The following is a 16,519-nucleotide window of genomic DNA, read 5'->3' on the forward strand; positions in this document are numbered from 1 at the left end:
ATGCAGAAAGAAGAAAGGAGAATAGATAGTCTCACAACTCAGGTGATTGTCAAGAAAGCAAGATCATCAAAATGATCTATAGTCTGCAAAGCTCAAGAAAAGAGGTGTTTCAAATGTAACTCCAGCAAACATATTGCAAGTGCATGTTGGAAAAACAAAAAAGGTAACAAAGAAATTGAATATTTTAGTTGTGGAAGATTAGGATAACAATCAAAAAAATTTCTAGGATTAAGAAGAAAAGGCGAGACTCAAGAAGTGTGCTCTCCGTGTGGGACATGTAAGAAATCTAATCATTTGGAAATAGACTGTTATTTTAAAAACATGAAGGAGAGCAAAAGAGATTAAGAAGGAAAGAAGAAAGTGAAGAAGCTTTTTAACAGAGAACAATGGAACAAAACAATGGAAAAAAACAATGGATTTTGGACTCAAGAACAACCAGCCATATGGTGAACAAGCTAGAATATTTTAAGGAATAAGAAGCAATAGGAACAGAAATTGAATCAGCAAAGAGAAACATTTTCATGGAAACTATAGGAAAAGGTAGAATTGCGTTAGATAGCTGTATATTTGAAAATGTTCTGTATGTTTCAAACTTGAGACGGAATTTAATGTCAATACATCTGATAACTCAAAATGTGGTAAGATAATTGTAAGGGTGGTAAAATAATGTTCTAGATATATAATGTAATAATCTATAAGAGGGAAAAAGAAATATTAGTAGAGAAGATGTGCATTAATGGACTTTATGGTGTGGACGAATTAAATGGAAAAATATAGACTGGAACATTATTAGTAAGGAGGAACAAGACTGATAGTGGTACAGAAAATTGGGCCATCTAAATACAGAAAACATGAAAGAGCTGTCCAAGAAAACATTGGGAATAGAAGTAACGAAAAGAATATGAAAGGCAAGAATTGGAGAATGCAGGATACTTTTTCTATACAAAGCAATTTAAGATACCATTTTGAGAACCAAGAACAAGGGCAAAAAGGCAGCTAGAAATTATACTTCCTGATATATGTGTGGGCCTGTGGAACTGGAGACATGGAACAGAAATAGGTATATGATGATAGTCTTGGATTTTACTAATTTTGTGAGGATTTATCTTATGGAATCAAATATTGATGCATGACAAAAATTGTATAAGTATGTTCCAGCAGTAGGAGCAAAGTGGAATAACACACAGATTTACATGCTATAATGGAGAGAGGTGTGATTATCAGTCTAGAATACAAGAATTGATGCAAACAGATAGTAATTATACTGGATTATACAACATTGTAAACATCTCAACTGAATGGAAAGGTTTAATCGAACATTATTGGATAATACACAAGCACACCTGTATGGCTGGAATGGAAAAGAAATTGTTGATGGAAGCTGTGTATTTTGCAACTTATCTACAGAATAAAAGTTCTGCAACTCGAGTGAATACAACTACATATAGAAAGTGAGTAACAGAAAAATCTCACATATAAATTACACGTTTTTGGAGAAACTAATATTCTTCGACATCTGAGAATAATAGAGCAATTTTGTTTGCAGATTCGTTTCAAGGAAAGTAAACTCCGCAAAAAGTACGCAATGAATATTATAGATTAAGATTTGTATTGACAATATAATAGAATAAATGATACAGCATAATCTTTGTACTAAGAGTTTTGTTCATTTCAATACTAGAATTATCAAAGTGGTCTCATGCATAAAATATTGCAAATTTATAGTTGTTCTATCAAAAGTTACTATTGATTTCATTCAGATAGGAAGGTAATTGTATATATTTATTTCTTTTATGGATTTAACCCCGTTGGTAATTCTGGATAAATTAATTCCTTTTTTAATTAATTATTTTGTAATAATTATTGTACTGATACCGAAAGCATTGATCGTTTGACAATAATTATTATCCTTTATACAATCAATTCATAAATTCCATTTACACGTTATAAAAGAATATCCTTGGGCATCTTCTCATACATTTTTGTTCACATTGTACTTCTAGTTTTATCCAATATTTAATATTTTCTCAAATAGATCATGGTTGCTGGTACGCCTCCAATTAATTATGAATAACAAATTAATTAGCATCAAATTATTCTCGGAAATGACAAAAGAATGTTGCCTATAGTTTCAGCTTTGCGATGCAACTCTAAAAATTCATGAATTAATTACTGAAACGTAGGATTTGTTAATTTTCCACTGTCGAATTAATTTATTAGAATAATAACCGATTCAAATTTTACCGCCTGCAATCAGCGCCATCTATGGTTTTGAAAAAATTAATAACTAACAATTTAGAGTTAAATTCTTTACAAAGGTTATATAGGAATGTAGCCTGAAGTTCCAGCTTTGCAATGAAATTATAAAAGTACATAAATTAATTACGAAAATTGAGTAATTTATTAACTTTTCTCTGCCGGAGCCCTTCTATCCTTTTCTATTCCCTCTCTGTCCTTGTCTATCACGTGACCAGCCCTGCGACGACCTCTTTGCTTATTCTATGTTCCTATCACTTTCTTGATTTTTGAGCCCAAATAATAGATGGCGCTAATCTCAGGCGGTAAAATTTGTATGTATTGGGTAGAAGAAAATGAATGAATTTCCAAGTTTCTGTAATTAATTCGTGAACATTTATAGCTGCACAACAAAGTTGGAATTATAGTTAACATTCTTATATAATGTTTAATTTAATAATTAATACTTACATAAGCAATCGGGTTTGTATTTCCTGTATTTAATGGTTATTTATATTTTCGTTTTCTTTCTGTAGTAAATAGAATTGCTATAGATAAGTGTTTTTCTTGCATACTATTCTTATTATTTTGTAATAAATGTATACTAGCAAAAGAAGGTGTAAAAAATAAACTTTTTATTAAGAAATTTTATTTAGAATTGTTTATTTACAATATTTTCATAAGCGAAAAATTAATACAAAATAAAAAATAAATTAAAAATAAACTAAGGACGGAAAATCGAACCCGATCCTCCAGCATAGGAATTCTTGACTGTCTTCGTTAACCCAGGACTCCACTTAAAAAGTATTGGAAATAAATCTATAATTCATGTAGTAATAAAACTTCAATCGTAAACATCTGAAAAATTATTGAGTAGTTGTGGCTATAATGATACATATTCTTAAGCTGCACGGCGAAATCTATAAGCCTGTAAAGTTTCAACTAAATCGGTGACCCGGAGGACTTACATTATCCTTGTCAGTGAACGTAAAATTACGTGTTTGAGAAATCGAGCATGAGAAATTTTACGTTTGACAGATATTTCACTTAGGATGATTTTGTTTTTGCAGATGTTTAATTTTTCTAAATAATATTCGGTACAGTGGAACATGTATTCTAGAATGAACGTAAAATGAGTTATAATCGATCGATATTTTTATTTTCAAACATTTGTTGCTGCAACGGTTACGCATTAGCATAATCATCGTTAGAAATTGAAATAGCAACATAGACAGTTATAGTTATAAATTTATTTCGATATGCGGAATATATAATGAATATTTAATGTTTCAACGTGTGATACAATTTCGCGAATAGTTTTATAGGTATATAGTTCGTTGTTTGATATGCATCAATGGGAAGTTTAGCGGATTATACGTGCTGGTATCCGCTAACTTCCGCATCTAAAACTACTCTGCATTTTAATTTTGTGCACCGAGAGGTGTTGGCATGTATACGAAATTATATTACAGCGGATTTTTCGCCGAAATGCTTCAAATAATACTTAAATAATTTCCGAAGTTTCAAATAAAAAATATCGAATTATGACAGCAAGAAAATTTACTAGCAAAATCCGACGATCGAATAATTTCTTTAGCATGTATATTTAGCGGAATTGTATTCGTTCATTTGCCTTTTAATTGAACGAAATTATTAAAGGTGCTAGTCTTTGACGTATAGATTATATATTACATAGTAATCAAAACGTCATGAAGATATCAACGATAAAGTGTCTCATTTCTTTAACGACATCGTTCATATTCGTTCACCGGCCATAAAATTTGCTAATATTCATTCCTCGCGAGTTTCACAAAGTTTCGCGGCTCCAAGAACTTTTGAAAGTTTTCGAGACTTCGATACTGTCAACTTCTAAAGACCTCGGGTTCTCATAGTTCCAGGAAGTATCAAATTTATTCGAAATGTTTCGAACATTTAAGAGGATCGAACAAATTAGTTCATAGACAAATTTCCCATCCTATTTCCTATTACTCAGAACACACGTGGAACTTTGTTCAACGAGACCTTTACAGGTGACAATCTCCTGTCGCTGAATGGAAAAAATATATTTCAAATATATCGAAAATCCCAGTTATTAAATTAATTACGACTGATTGACGTCGCTAACAAATCAATTATTCTCATTTTTTTATTTCTTATTAATAGCAATTATTATATTGATAATTAATTAGCAATTATTATATTAATATACAAAACACGTGTGCAGTTCTTCGAGTCTTTAACAATTTATATAAATTTTAGAAATTTTAAAAATTATAATTATGTAAATTTATCATGAATTCGTTATGCTTTTATTTCAAACTTTTATTTCTTATTAATAGCAATTATGATATTAATATACAAAACACGTGTGCAGTTCTTCGAGTCTTTAACAATTTATATAAATTTTAGAAATTTTAAAAATTATAATTATATAAATTTGTCATGAATTCGTTATGTTTTTATTTCAAACTTTTATTTCTTATCAATAGCAATTATGATATTAATAATTAATTAGCAATTATTAAATTAATATACAAAACACGTGTGCAGTTCTTCGAGTCTTTAACAATTTATATAAGTTTTAGGAATTTTAAAAATTGTAATCATATAAATTTTTCATGAATTCGTTATGCTTCTATTTCAAACCTTGTAATACTTATACAGAAATAATAAATGTATAAGTATCGCAAAATTTCAAATAAAAGCATAAGGAATTCGTGAAAAATTTATAAAATTAATTTACATAAATTTCTAAAAACTTACAGTATTTCACATCTGCCCTATACTAATATGATATTACAACAGAATTAAAAATATAGGAATAATTAATTTGCGAGTTCGATTTTTAATCGTCTTTCGTAATCATGCCAATCAAATAATTCCGTTAAAATCAAATATAAAACTAAAATCTAGGAATTACCAATTTTTAAACCGTTACTCGTATGAACATATTAAACCATATACTCGGAATAAAAGCGAGGAATTACGCGTTCCTAAATTTCGGCAAAATTCTCCGGCCACTGACAACATCGTTTGGTAAACATTTTTGCTATGCAATCGAGAAAGAATTTTGAATCGGTTACAGCAGGTTTCAGCTAAACAACGCGGCTTAAATCCTAAAACCAAACAGTGTATTTATGAATTTTTGCAGACCTGGAATAAACGCCAATTTTACTCGTGAATTCTCCATTGGAGCTATTAACCAACGTCTATCACGTGAAGCATAAAAACAGGTTGATCCGTGAGATTGGAAATAATCGATTCGTTGAGGGAGTATCATTGGTAATTCATGGTATCAATCTACGGTTTTTCCCGACATTTATTAGTCATCGTTTAACCGTTGAATGTACGGGAGACGCATTCGCGACGAATCGACGAACGATCGAGCATTTGTGCATCGAAAAATATGGAAATACCCGATTTTTGGTCAGTCAAGCGTTTCCACGCTTTTCTCCTAACAAAGCTTTGAGCGAAATCACAGACACAGAAACTGTGTAACAAGAGCCACACACAGGATGTATCGCGAATTAGCTTCAGTTTCCTGAACTTTTCAAGCCGCTTACGGTCACTGTTCAAACGAAGCTTGTAAATTTTGAAAGCCTTTTTTTCGTTCATATCGCAGTGAAAAAGCAGAGAGAAGAAGTTCTCGGTGCAGTGGGATTTTCGAGGCTTCAAGGCTGCTTAAATCACTTTTATAAACGACTTTTGGTATCTTTGTTAACTACATCGCGTAATTCAGTCGGTTATTAATTAAATCACCTTTAATGGCGACCAAGTTTTCGGATTTTCATATATAATTTTCATATGATTCCGGGTATGTTATTTCTAGAACTATGAATTTGCTTTAAATTTTATGCACTTCTCATTGGGGAAAATGCATACTTGCTTTTGGTAAAATTAATATTAATTTTTGTTGATAAAGAAATGTTTTTATCAGGTTGCTGCAATTACTATTAATTTTCGTTTTTAGTGTTGATTTCAGTATTGTTGATGATTAATTATTATTTACACTGTTATTTGGTAATAATATTATGACTGATGCTATAGAAATAATATTGTTATATTATTACAGCATTAAAACACTATTACGATTATTACAACATTATTGTAGTATTATTATATTATTGTTATATTACAGAAATAATATAATGGTTGACATAATATTGTTATTATTGTCAGAATTGGATTACTAGTAACATTATTAAAAAATTGTTGAAGTATATACGTGTTTGAATATATACTAATAGGTACAGTGTTTAAATATTTTCTTTACCTCGCTTTGTGTGATGCATGGTGTATCATTTTATCCCAAAGAGTGTTCGTAATATGGCAGAACGAGGAAACTACCCCCAAATTGCAATCTCTTCCGTGCTTCGTTTGAAAATCTTCCTTTTCCGAACCAAACCTACTTGTAACTTAAAACGACACGTTTCAGATAAAAAAAAATTATAGAAAACCATCAGCAACACTCGTATTATGCGTTAACTAACTTATCACGATAAATATAATCCACAAAATGGCGAAATGTTGCAATTACCATTCAGTTTCCATTGAAAAATCTATTTCTTCGGAACAAAGTTTACTTGTTAATAAAAACCACTTGCCTTTGGCAAGAAAATTGAGTAATCATCATCGACAACTCTCGAGTGTCACATTCGACATGATTTCGTGTTAAACAAAGGCCATAATATGGCAAAACTTTGTAATTACCTTTAAATTGCATTCCTTTTTCGTTTTCCATTCAAAAATCTATTTCCTCCAGACCAAAGCTACTTGTTAATAAAAACCACTCACGTTTTGCCATAAAATTATGAGTAATCATCATCGACAACTCTCGAGTGTCACATTCGACATGATTTCGCGTTAAACAGAGACCATAATATGGCAAAACCTCGTAATTACCTTTAAATTGCATCCCTTTTTCGTTTTCCATTCAAAAATCTATTTCCTTCAAACCAAAGCCACTTGTTAATAAAAACCACTCACGTTTTGCCATAAAATTATGAGTAATCTCCGTCGACAACTCTCGAGTGGCGCATTGGACATGATCTCGCGTTAAACAGTGGACATAATACAGCGAAACGTCGGGATGGTAGGAGCTAATCCTCTAGCTGGATAAATTTACCGTGCTACGTGAAAAACGGCTCATAATTCGAAATTTAGTAGATCGTAATATAATGTGAATACGGGTCGTCAAATATGCTAACAAAATGCATTTCACGTTATAAATTTTCGCGATTCCCTGCAGCAGGGCTGGCTGCTCGCGCCGAGGAAAACACGCGTACCGAAAAGCCAATAATGGAGTAATCATTGCGGGATTTATGGTCGAGCACTCTTGTGTATAAAGGCAGCGTCGAAAACAGTAATCAGTTTTAGTGTTATCACGGTATGCATGACTATCCGTTGTTAGAAGGCGCATTGTTTTTGGAAATCGCCAGATAAATAACGAAAAATTATTTCCTATTACAGGCAGATTGGAATTTGATGCTCCTCGTGTAATTTGCTCGAGTTTCCTCGAATCACTGATTCCCAATTTAATTGAATTTTTCTCCATTGAAAATATGCATATGATACGTGATATGCTATGCAAATACGTTTTTGCTGCTGTAATTCTGGGAGATATTATCTGTAATACGTCCTGTATAATATCACGGATGAAGTAGTACTGTAGGTTAAACGTGTTTGAGGGAAGAGATATGTTGGATGTAACGGGGTATCTCAACAAAACTACGAGAACTTAATCCACAGGTCAAAAGAAAAGAGAAAAATATAAAAATTTGTGAATAAACATTTTGTTATAGTGTTATAAATATATATAGCGTATATAGAAATACGTTCTGTATATAAATATAATTATATTTAAAGTTTTTCGAAGAAAGGAATATGTAAATATAATTATATTTATATATATTTGAGAGAAGAAAAATATATACATAAATATAATTATATGTAAATACATTAGGGGATGGAATATGCGCATATGAATATAATTATATTAAAATAATGCTTAAAATATGAAACGTATGGAAATATAATTATATTTCTATATGTTTCATCTTTTAAGCATTATTTTAATATAATAATATTTATATGTGTATATTTCACCCCCTAATACATATAAATGTAATTATATTAAAATAATGCTCGAAAGACAAATATAATTATATTTGAATGCATTGGGGGATGGAATATACATATATAAGAAGATATAAGTATAATTCTATTCAACAAAAATTTTTAAAAAGAACGAAAATATTATAGCCTATCTATTTCTATTTCAACCATTTTATTCTTTCGCTCGCGCGATCAAAGTAGACCAGAAAATTTTCATTCTCCCTGTTTAAAGGGTCAAAGGCGTAGACGATCAAACTTGGTAGCAGACCTGCTTCTTTCCAGTACTATCGAAGAAGTAAAGAAAATAGAACATTCCTATGTTATTCAAATTCGTTCGTTCTTACCCTCTTCTTGACTTCAACCCCCCTTTTTCTCTATTTGCGTAGAAGAAACTAGGAAACAGGCAGAAGAATGACAAATCCAAATTCGTCGTTTATTTTATTAAATACTTGGACGATGTCACGTCGAAAGTTACACAGGCCAGTTCAAACCAGGCAAATTTTCAGTAAAATTTCCACCCAACCTTCTTCCAAGAAGATTCGTTCGTCGCGAAGTTTCTAAAACGTAGACGAAAGTGCAGTGTTTGAAAGCGGAATGAAATTTTCTTGGTTAGAAAAATGCACCCTTCACCGGGGAACTCAGTAATTGTGCTCTGCTTGTTTTTCGAAAGTACGGTTATGTAATTTTTCTTACCGAAATATACCACGGGTATTTTTTCTATCAGAACGTCCTCCACATGAAACTTTGTTATATTCTGAAACTCCGATATAATACTTCCACTCGTAGTTACCTCTTATGCGCTATAGCAGCAAGAAACATCCGAGATCCGACGAACAAACTCGTTCGATAGTTTCAAAATTTAATTTTTTCGATGTCCCATCACTGATTTTCCCTAATGGACAGACTCTAAGCGAGTGTATCAAAAGGATGAGAAAAATCGTGTGACGAGGAAACCCTTGAGTACAAGTTGACAGTGGTTCATTGATAACAGAGCATAATAACCCCTTGCGCTATAATAACGTCGTAGGCTTCTCAACTGCACACGCATAACCTACCCTCGTCATAGAAATAATATTACCCTTAAAACGTTTTATCGTAAATAAAATTCATGAAAATCTTGAAAATTTGTACAACCTTCTTCTGGATAAAATAGATACATAATGGATTAATTAATTCAAACTATATGCTGCCTCGGTATAATGTAAATTTAAAATATGAACACAATTAACGCTGAAAAATAATGTTTGTTCAGTGCGTGGAAATACAATGGCACTCCTGTACTACTACATAAAATCGAGAAAAATTAGGTAAATAATACGACTTTGAACTATGTGACACATGTGTAACACAAGACTATGTAATCGGTACTGCACGAAGGGTTGACAAAATCATCGAATACGATGAAAATTCATCTTACAATTGGAAGAATTTAAAAAATCCACAAGTCAATCACGGGAAGATTGGAATTTAGAAGCTTCTCGGAGTAGTGGTGAAATTTCGAATTTTTGAACAGGCCAGGGTTAGGACGTGGTTAACTGCGCGTGATCCATCGCTCGATCCCTTGCACCAGACACGAAGGCACCCCCGCATCTCATTTTCTCCCGGACGAACGTATGAAAAAGGATCGTCGTTTGCCATTTTCCTGAGAGAATTTCAACCCCTCTATTTACGCGTTTCTGGGTCGCGATGATTCTTCTTCGCAGCGCTCCCACGGAGCAGCTGCTTTGTCTTCGTAAAGCTACAAGTCGCGTCGTAAACGCGTGTATCTCGCACCGGAATCCCATTCGCCGAGCGGAATCGTCATAAATATTCCCGCAGATCCTGGATCCCCGATCTCGGCCGAATTCCGGCACGAGAAACGAAATTTCGCGGGTGCACGACTGATTGGACGCGAAACATCGAGCAATCAATTGGTACACACTTGCAGGACGTAAACGTTACCCTGGTTCCTCGTGAAAAGTTACGGGAACGTGACTAATTGATCCGCTCCTTAAGCACACGTGCGGAGTAATTTGCCGGGCAAACATTATGCGATTGCAAATTCTACGTGGACATGCCGCGCGTGCATTGGCGTCGGCTAAGGAATTGAATACGGTATCGGACCGGCTCGATAAATTTGCAACCGAGAACGGAATTCTAAAGCACCAGGGGAACGGTGCCATTGGCTCTCGATTCCGTCGTGACCAATGAGACGTGTGAACCGCCGTGAAGAGATTTCCGGCTGCCTCGATGGAGGTAGTCGAGGAGGAATTGCTGAAGAGTTCGTTAAGTTCGTTAGCATCTCGTCACTTTTCTTCTCCTCCTTCTTTGTATATTTTACATTCTGTCGAGTAGGTTAGAATCTGTCTTTTTTCCACTACTGTGAATACCGAAGTTCGATCTACTTCGCTTGAACGGGTTTATTTTTGAGTTCACTCATTCGCAGAGGTATCATTGGAATATTATTTGTACTTGTTAGTACAAAGTCGATGAATCGTATTATCTTCTTTGAGATATAAAGATTGTTCTTATACGTTCTTTCTTTTTTTCATCGTGATTATAAGTGAATTAAGAAATGAGAGAAAATATTTTGAACTTGTGACGATATTATATTTTAGCGATGATACCCTGTCTCTATTTAATATTTTCATCAATCTCAGTAACCAAGTTCCCTTTCAGTTCTAGAATATATTTGTAGAATTTTTTAAATAATTCTTTTCTCTAACTTTTATAATGTTTCCAAGATTTATTTCTATATATTACACATTTGCGAGTGACAAGATTGAACGATTATGGTGAAAAGCAAAGAATGTCATTAATTTATGATACTCGAGATCTCGTTAATAAAAAGAACCGAGGTTATAAGTGAATGTTCCAAAGAGACAATGAATATTAGAATTTAATACTCCTTAATTGCTTTATTAAATGTACATGAAACCCATAAAATGTTGTACTTTGTAGTCTTCGTAATTTTTTCCAAATTTCTCCGCGTCAAAATATAATTTGGGAAGAGATTTTAATTAATATATATTAACACGAGCTACGAAATAATTACTATGGTTCCTCGTATGGAGGTATAACTTTTCATGGACGTGCATGCCAGTTGGAATTCGCGAATAAAAATTCGCGAAAATAACAAAGGGAGAATATTTTAACGACAAAAGCGAATAATGAATACTACGAATATCTGTGCAGTATAGCACGATTTGTACAATAGGTACGCGCATATACGCTGGTGTTAAAAGTTCCAACGTGACGTTTGTTTCCGATATTACTAAATACCACTAGTCGAAAGAATTTGAAAAAAATTTAGTTTCCGAGGAGGAACGAATATTCATCAACAATATTCATTAATTCCATTCTAATTTTATTCGATCAGAAACCACCATCGGTGAAATAGAGAAAGAAAGTTCGCAAACAAAAATCGACACCATGATAAACGCTATATCTCACGAATATTTTTATTATTTTCCTACTTCTATGTTTTATTTCGCGATTTACATAGTTTAATCGAATATACTGTGTACAAGAAGTTGAAAGATGAGTTTTACCAGCATCGTCTAAATATTTGCGGAATTACATTTGGGTAAAACAACTATTCAGCAAGGAAACTGTGGAAACTCTATTTTCCTGGAATAGGGAAAATTACGTTGATCAAACAAATGGATCCTCGTAAAGATAATGAAGAAAGAAAATATCAATTTTTCATGGAAAATGCAATTTAATAAAATGCAACGTGACCTGGAAAGAGATTTTCAAACGCGTAGACCAACGCTAGAAATATACAGTCTAAATTCGGGACGCGAATATTCCGCATTTAATACCCTATATTTTTCACGTAGAATCAGAAAACAGCGTGTATTTATTAGCGAAAATTAAAAAAATTTCCTAGCTACTTTAATTCAAATTTTAGAAATAATGAACTCGACGAAAAGAAGACAACCATTAACCCTTTATGGTCGAAATGAATCATAGGAACACACTCCGATATTTTATTCAAAATTTGTCTCCATTTTAACATTTTGTTAATTAATATATACCTATACCGTCATGTTTTTCACGTATAAAAGTTAAAATAAAATATTGACAAATCGATATGCAGAGTGTAACGAAAGTATTAAAATGCTGTATTCCAAGAGAATTCGTAAATTCCAAAATTCTGATTTTAATTAAAGTGCATACGTGCTTACGTGAATCGTGAAATGTTACACATTACCCGTAGTCATTTCTCACTATTAACAGAATCCCAGCACGCATAAGGTCATATTCTTTACATATACTTACAGAAACTTTTATTGAAATTAGAATTTTTTAGTTTAAAAAATTCCCTTGAAATACCTCGTTCAAATTTTTTCGTTAGCAACAGTAGGACGGCAAAGGGTTTCGCGAAGAAACCAGTCCATACAAGTCCAAGCTTATCCTTTAATACCGCCCAAAGAGTAGCTTCTGGGAGTAAGGATGATCGTAAAACTGGACAGAGATAAATTTATAATTCCTATAACAAAACAAAATATCCAGCAGAAGGTACCGTTCGCGTTATCGACATATTCGAAAGAACACAGAGGAAGATAGTTTCATAAACAAACCCGAGGTCTCTCTTTGATCACTCGCCTTGTTAAAAACTGTATCTTCAGCTGTGTCATTAAACTTTGAATTCACTTGAACGAAGGGTAGTTGGATGGCCCGCAGTCTCGCGGGATAAAGTGGCTTGTGTGTCTCTTTCAAATGCAAAGCAAGCTTTTTCCCTAATTTATAACGCGAGTAATTTTGCTCGGGTAGCTATTGTACTACTCATAACAAAATTCTGAAATTTTCTCACCAATTCCGCGATAAATTCCGCGAACCCTTCGAATCCTTTTGCTTCACCCTCCGAAGTGGAGAAAATTATTCGCGAAAATCCACTCGCGAAAAATCGCGAAGAGAAATCTTCTTTCAAAGAAACTTCCTTTCTTCCAAATTGCAGACCTAATCGTTAGCGATACTCGCGTTTTCAAAGTACCTTTGAAGTATCCTTCCGACTTCAATCTCTGGCAATTCGCTGCCTCTCCGAATCCTTATTTTCCACTTCCGTTCGCGACTGTCGCGCTCGTTTTCACTCGGACCACGCCTCTACTTTTGTCCAAGTGAAATTCACGGATCGATCAATCCTAAATCTGCACGCGGACACGATCCAAAGGCGAACGCGACAGCCTTCAGCCCTACTTTCGCATAAGCGAATGCGATCGCAGGTTCCGGATTAAATTCCACTCGGTCGAGGCTCCCTTGCCTATCGAGCAGATTCAATTTCGAACAAACGTCCGATATTTTCGGACCCAATGCAGGTAGACGTGGCCAGGCCACCAAGGCATCGTGCGAGGAAATTCAATGATCTACATACCGGAATTCGGCTGGCCGTTGCTGTTGGGTCTCGCCGATGGTGCACCGTCCCTGGCCTCCACCTCCAGTGCGTACGCGCCTTGCTTCTCGCGATCGAACATCACCTTCGTGAAAATTTCACCTGTCTCACGGTTGATCTCGAAGTAGTCCTTCCCCTCGTTCCTGTCGCTGTCCACGATGTAATAGGTGACCTGCAAAGCAAAGATGGTCGGTTTTGAGACGAGGGTTGAATGATAATGAGAGATAAATTGGGGGTTGAAAAGTCGGTTATAACCTAGAATTATTTTCCATTTTATTAATCTGACTGAGAAACTTATGGCAGTTATATGGGTTTCTGCGAGCTTTATAAAGTTTACAAATGTTTACGAGATAGATAGATATATAGATTAAAGTACATAGAAGATGTACTTTATACGTATGTCTATCATCCATTTAAATTGTGTGAAATATAAAGGATTTTTTTGATTAAATTTTAGAAACGTTGAAATGATTTTTGGGGCCTGTTTATCATCTATTCGAATTAATTGAGAATTTCTCATTTTCTTTTCAAGAAAATTGAATTTTAGAGAATGAAAATTTTAAATAACGAAAATGTTAAATTTCCGAGATCCGTTCTTTTTTACTTTTTATTAATTAATATCTTCTCTATTTCTTTTCCGGTAGATTAAATTTCTTTAGAAGATAATTTTAAATGAAATCCTTTGAGATAAGGAAATGCTTTTACCTTAATTCTAATTAATGAATAACTGCTTATTTTCTACTCCGGAAAATTTGAAATTAAAAAAATTAGCATTTTAATTTCGAAATTTTCGGTTTACTTTATGTTATTAAATAATGTATTCATAAAAATAATTATAGAATAATAGCACGAAATATTTGCTATTTGCTTTTACGAAAAACGCGAATTAATTTTTCTTCTCAGATATTCCATAATGCTAGACAAATACAAAATTTATTTAAATCCCACGTCACCGACGAGTATACTTAAAATAGTTCGAGTATCGCATTTTCTCAAAATTATTAAACACGGAATTACTCGTTATGGCATAATTTTAAATTGGCAGGCTACCAGGAAAGAAGAAGAAAAATAAACGGAAATGAAGAGAAGAACGGAAAAGAACAGTGAATCCGCTTCGGAAACTAACATACGGCAACCTACGGAAATACTATGCAAATAACGATAAGTATCGACAAGGGACGTAGAAGAATGAAAAAGGGATACGAAGAGACAAAAAATGCAGAAACACAGTGAATACTTCGTTAACCTAAATGCCGATATAAATTCTTGGATAACAGTGAATGTTAATAATCGTAATGCATCTTGAAATTTCCAATAAACCGGAACTTCTAAACCAACAATTTCCAAGTCGAAACGTTCCGCGTTCCCGATTAGCTTTTTTACCCATCCTCTCGTGTTCGTTTTATTGAAATCGAGAAATAACTCTTGACGTTTGCGACATCCCTAGGAATTTAAACGAAAAAGCAAAAGGAGCGCGGGAGAAAAGAGGAAATAGGAGGAAATAAAAGAGAGAAATATCCACCACCTTCCTGAACACTTCATAGGATTCCCGTGTAAACGAAAATCCATCGAAGAACGCGTGCAAACCATGCTGTAAAAATATTTGCGAGAAAGAGAAGGAAAAAGGAGAAACCAGCCTGGAGAACGAAGAGAACCAGCATGTTTGCACGATTTCCGGTAAATCGAGGAAAAGCAAGGGAAAATCAAGATCGCGGACTTTTTCGCGGCAAAAGGGAGAAAAAGCGAGTTAAAGGATGGATATTTCGAGCTGACGTACGTAGAATGGAAATTCGATATGATCAACCGATGATTATATCAACGGCTGCATCAATTAGATAAATTGAAACGGAGAATTCAATTAATAACGAGGATCCGATTAATAATTACGAGGGTAAATGACGATATTAACGATCATACTTCATGTTTATCGTGGACAAGGAAAATTTGGCTTTGAGCAGATAATTAGTTGCGCAATGATCTGTTGCGCAATTACGGATTATGTTTCAATTAATGGGCATTTCTTCGCAAATTGTTTACACGTGTTCACGGTGCACCGACAAGTGTATGTGGATAAGGCTAGAAGAATAGTTATAGTTGAAGAGTCATTCTCATTCTGTATATTGCTTACTCACTGATTAGTATCGTCAGAAATGATTTTTCAAACTCAAAATTTTGAACGCGTTTTCCTCGAAATGTAATTTTTATATCTGAAGTAAATAAAATTACAAAAGCTATACTATCTATTGCGCTGAAACTTTTAGATATTATTCCATATTCTATTAACTCGGACTATCACTTCCTTTTTATTCAAAAATTGCGAGAAAAGTGACAAAATTTTGGAACGTTTAATCCTACGATTTTTCTATTTAAAATAATGATTTTTAAATATTTATTTGGATATTTAAACACGCGTTTACTTCGAACAACACGAATAGTAGATTAAAATTATTAAAAAATTATTTTAAGTTTCCAAAGAATAGCTAAATAGCAAAAATGAGCTATGGCGTTAGATGTAATAATTATATAAAAGAAAATTAATAAAAATAGCTAACGTCTTGTTACATTTACATAAGAATAACCCCTTAAAAGGGGTGAGTTTTAATTTTCTGTCTATTTTTGTTGACAAACACATTTCGAGTTATTACATATGTATTTGGAGCATTTGCCAATGTTTACGATGGAAATTGATATTCATTGAAATAAGACTGAAAAATTTGTGAATATTAAACGCTGAACAAATATGACACAGGTGTTTTCAAACGGTAAACCGTATAATTAAACGAGGTATGCGTAAAT

General features: G+C 33.4%; 1 protein-coding gene across 4 annotated transcripts in view; it reads right to left on the reverse strand.

Moving 5' to 3' along the window:
• The window catches only part of LOC108555632 (neural-cadherin), a 424,295-nt gene that overhangs the window by 313,078 nt on the left and 94,698 nt on the right, over positions 1-16,519 (reverse strand). For all 4 annotated transcript variants that reach the window (XM_017911407.1, XM_017911406.1, XM_017911405.1 and 1 more), the window contains one exon: positions 13,706-13,895. In XM_017911407.1, the coding sequence (XP_017766896.1) occupies positions 13,706-13,895 (190 nt within the window). The remainder of the gene's footprint in view (positions 1-13,705; positions 13,896-16,519) is intronic.

This window comes from Eufriesea mexicana, unplaced genomic scaffold (assembly GCF_001483705.2).
Source record: "Eufriesea mexicana isolate 0111107269 unplaced genomic scaffold, ASM148370v2 scaffold202, whole genome shotgun sequence".
Lineage (NCBI taxonomy): Eukaryota > Metazoa > Arthropoda > Insecta > Hymenoptera > Apidae > Eufriesea > Eufriesea mexicana.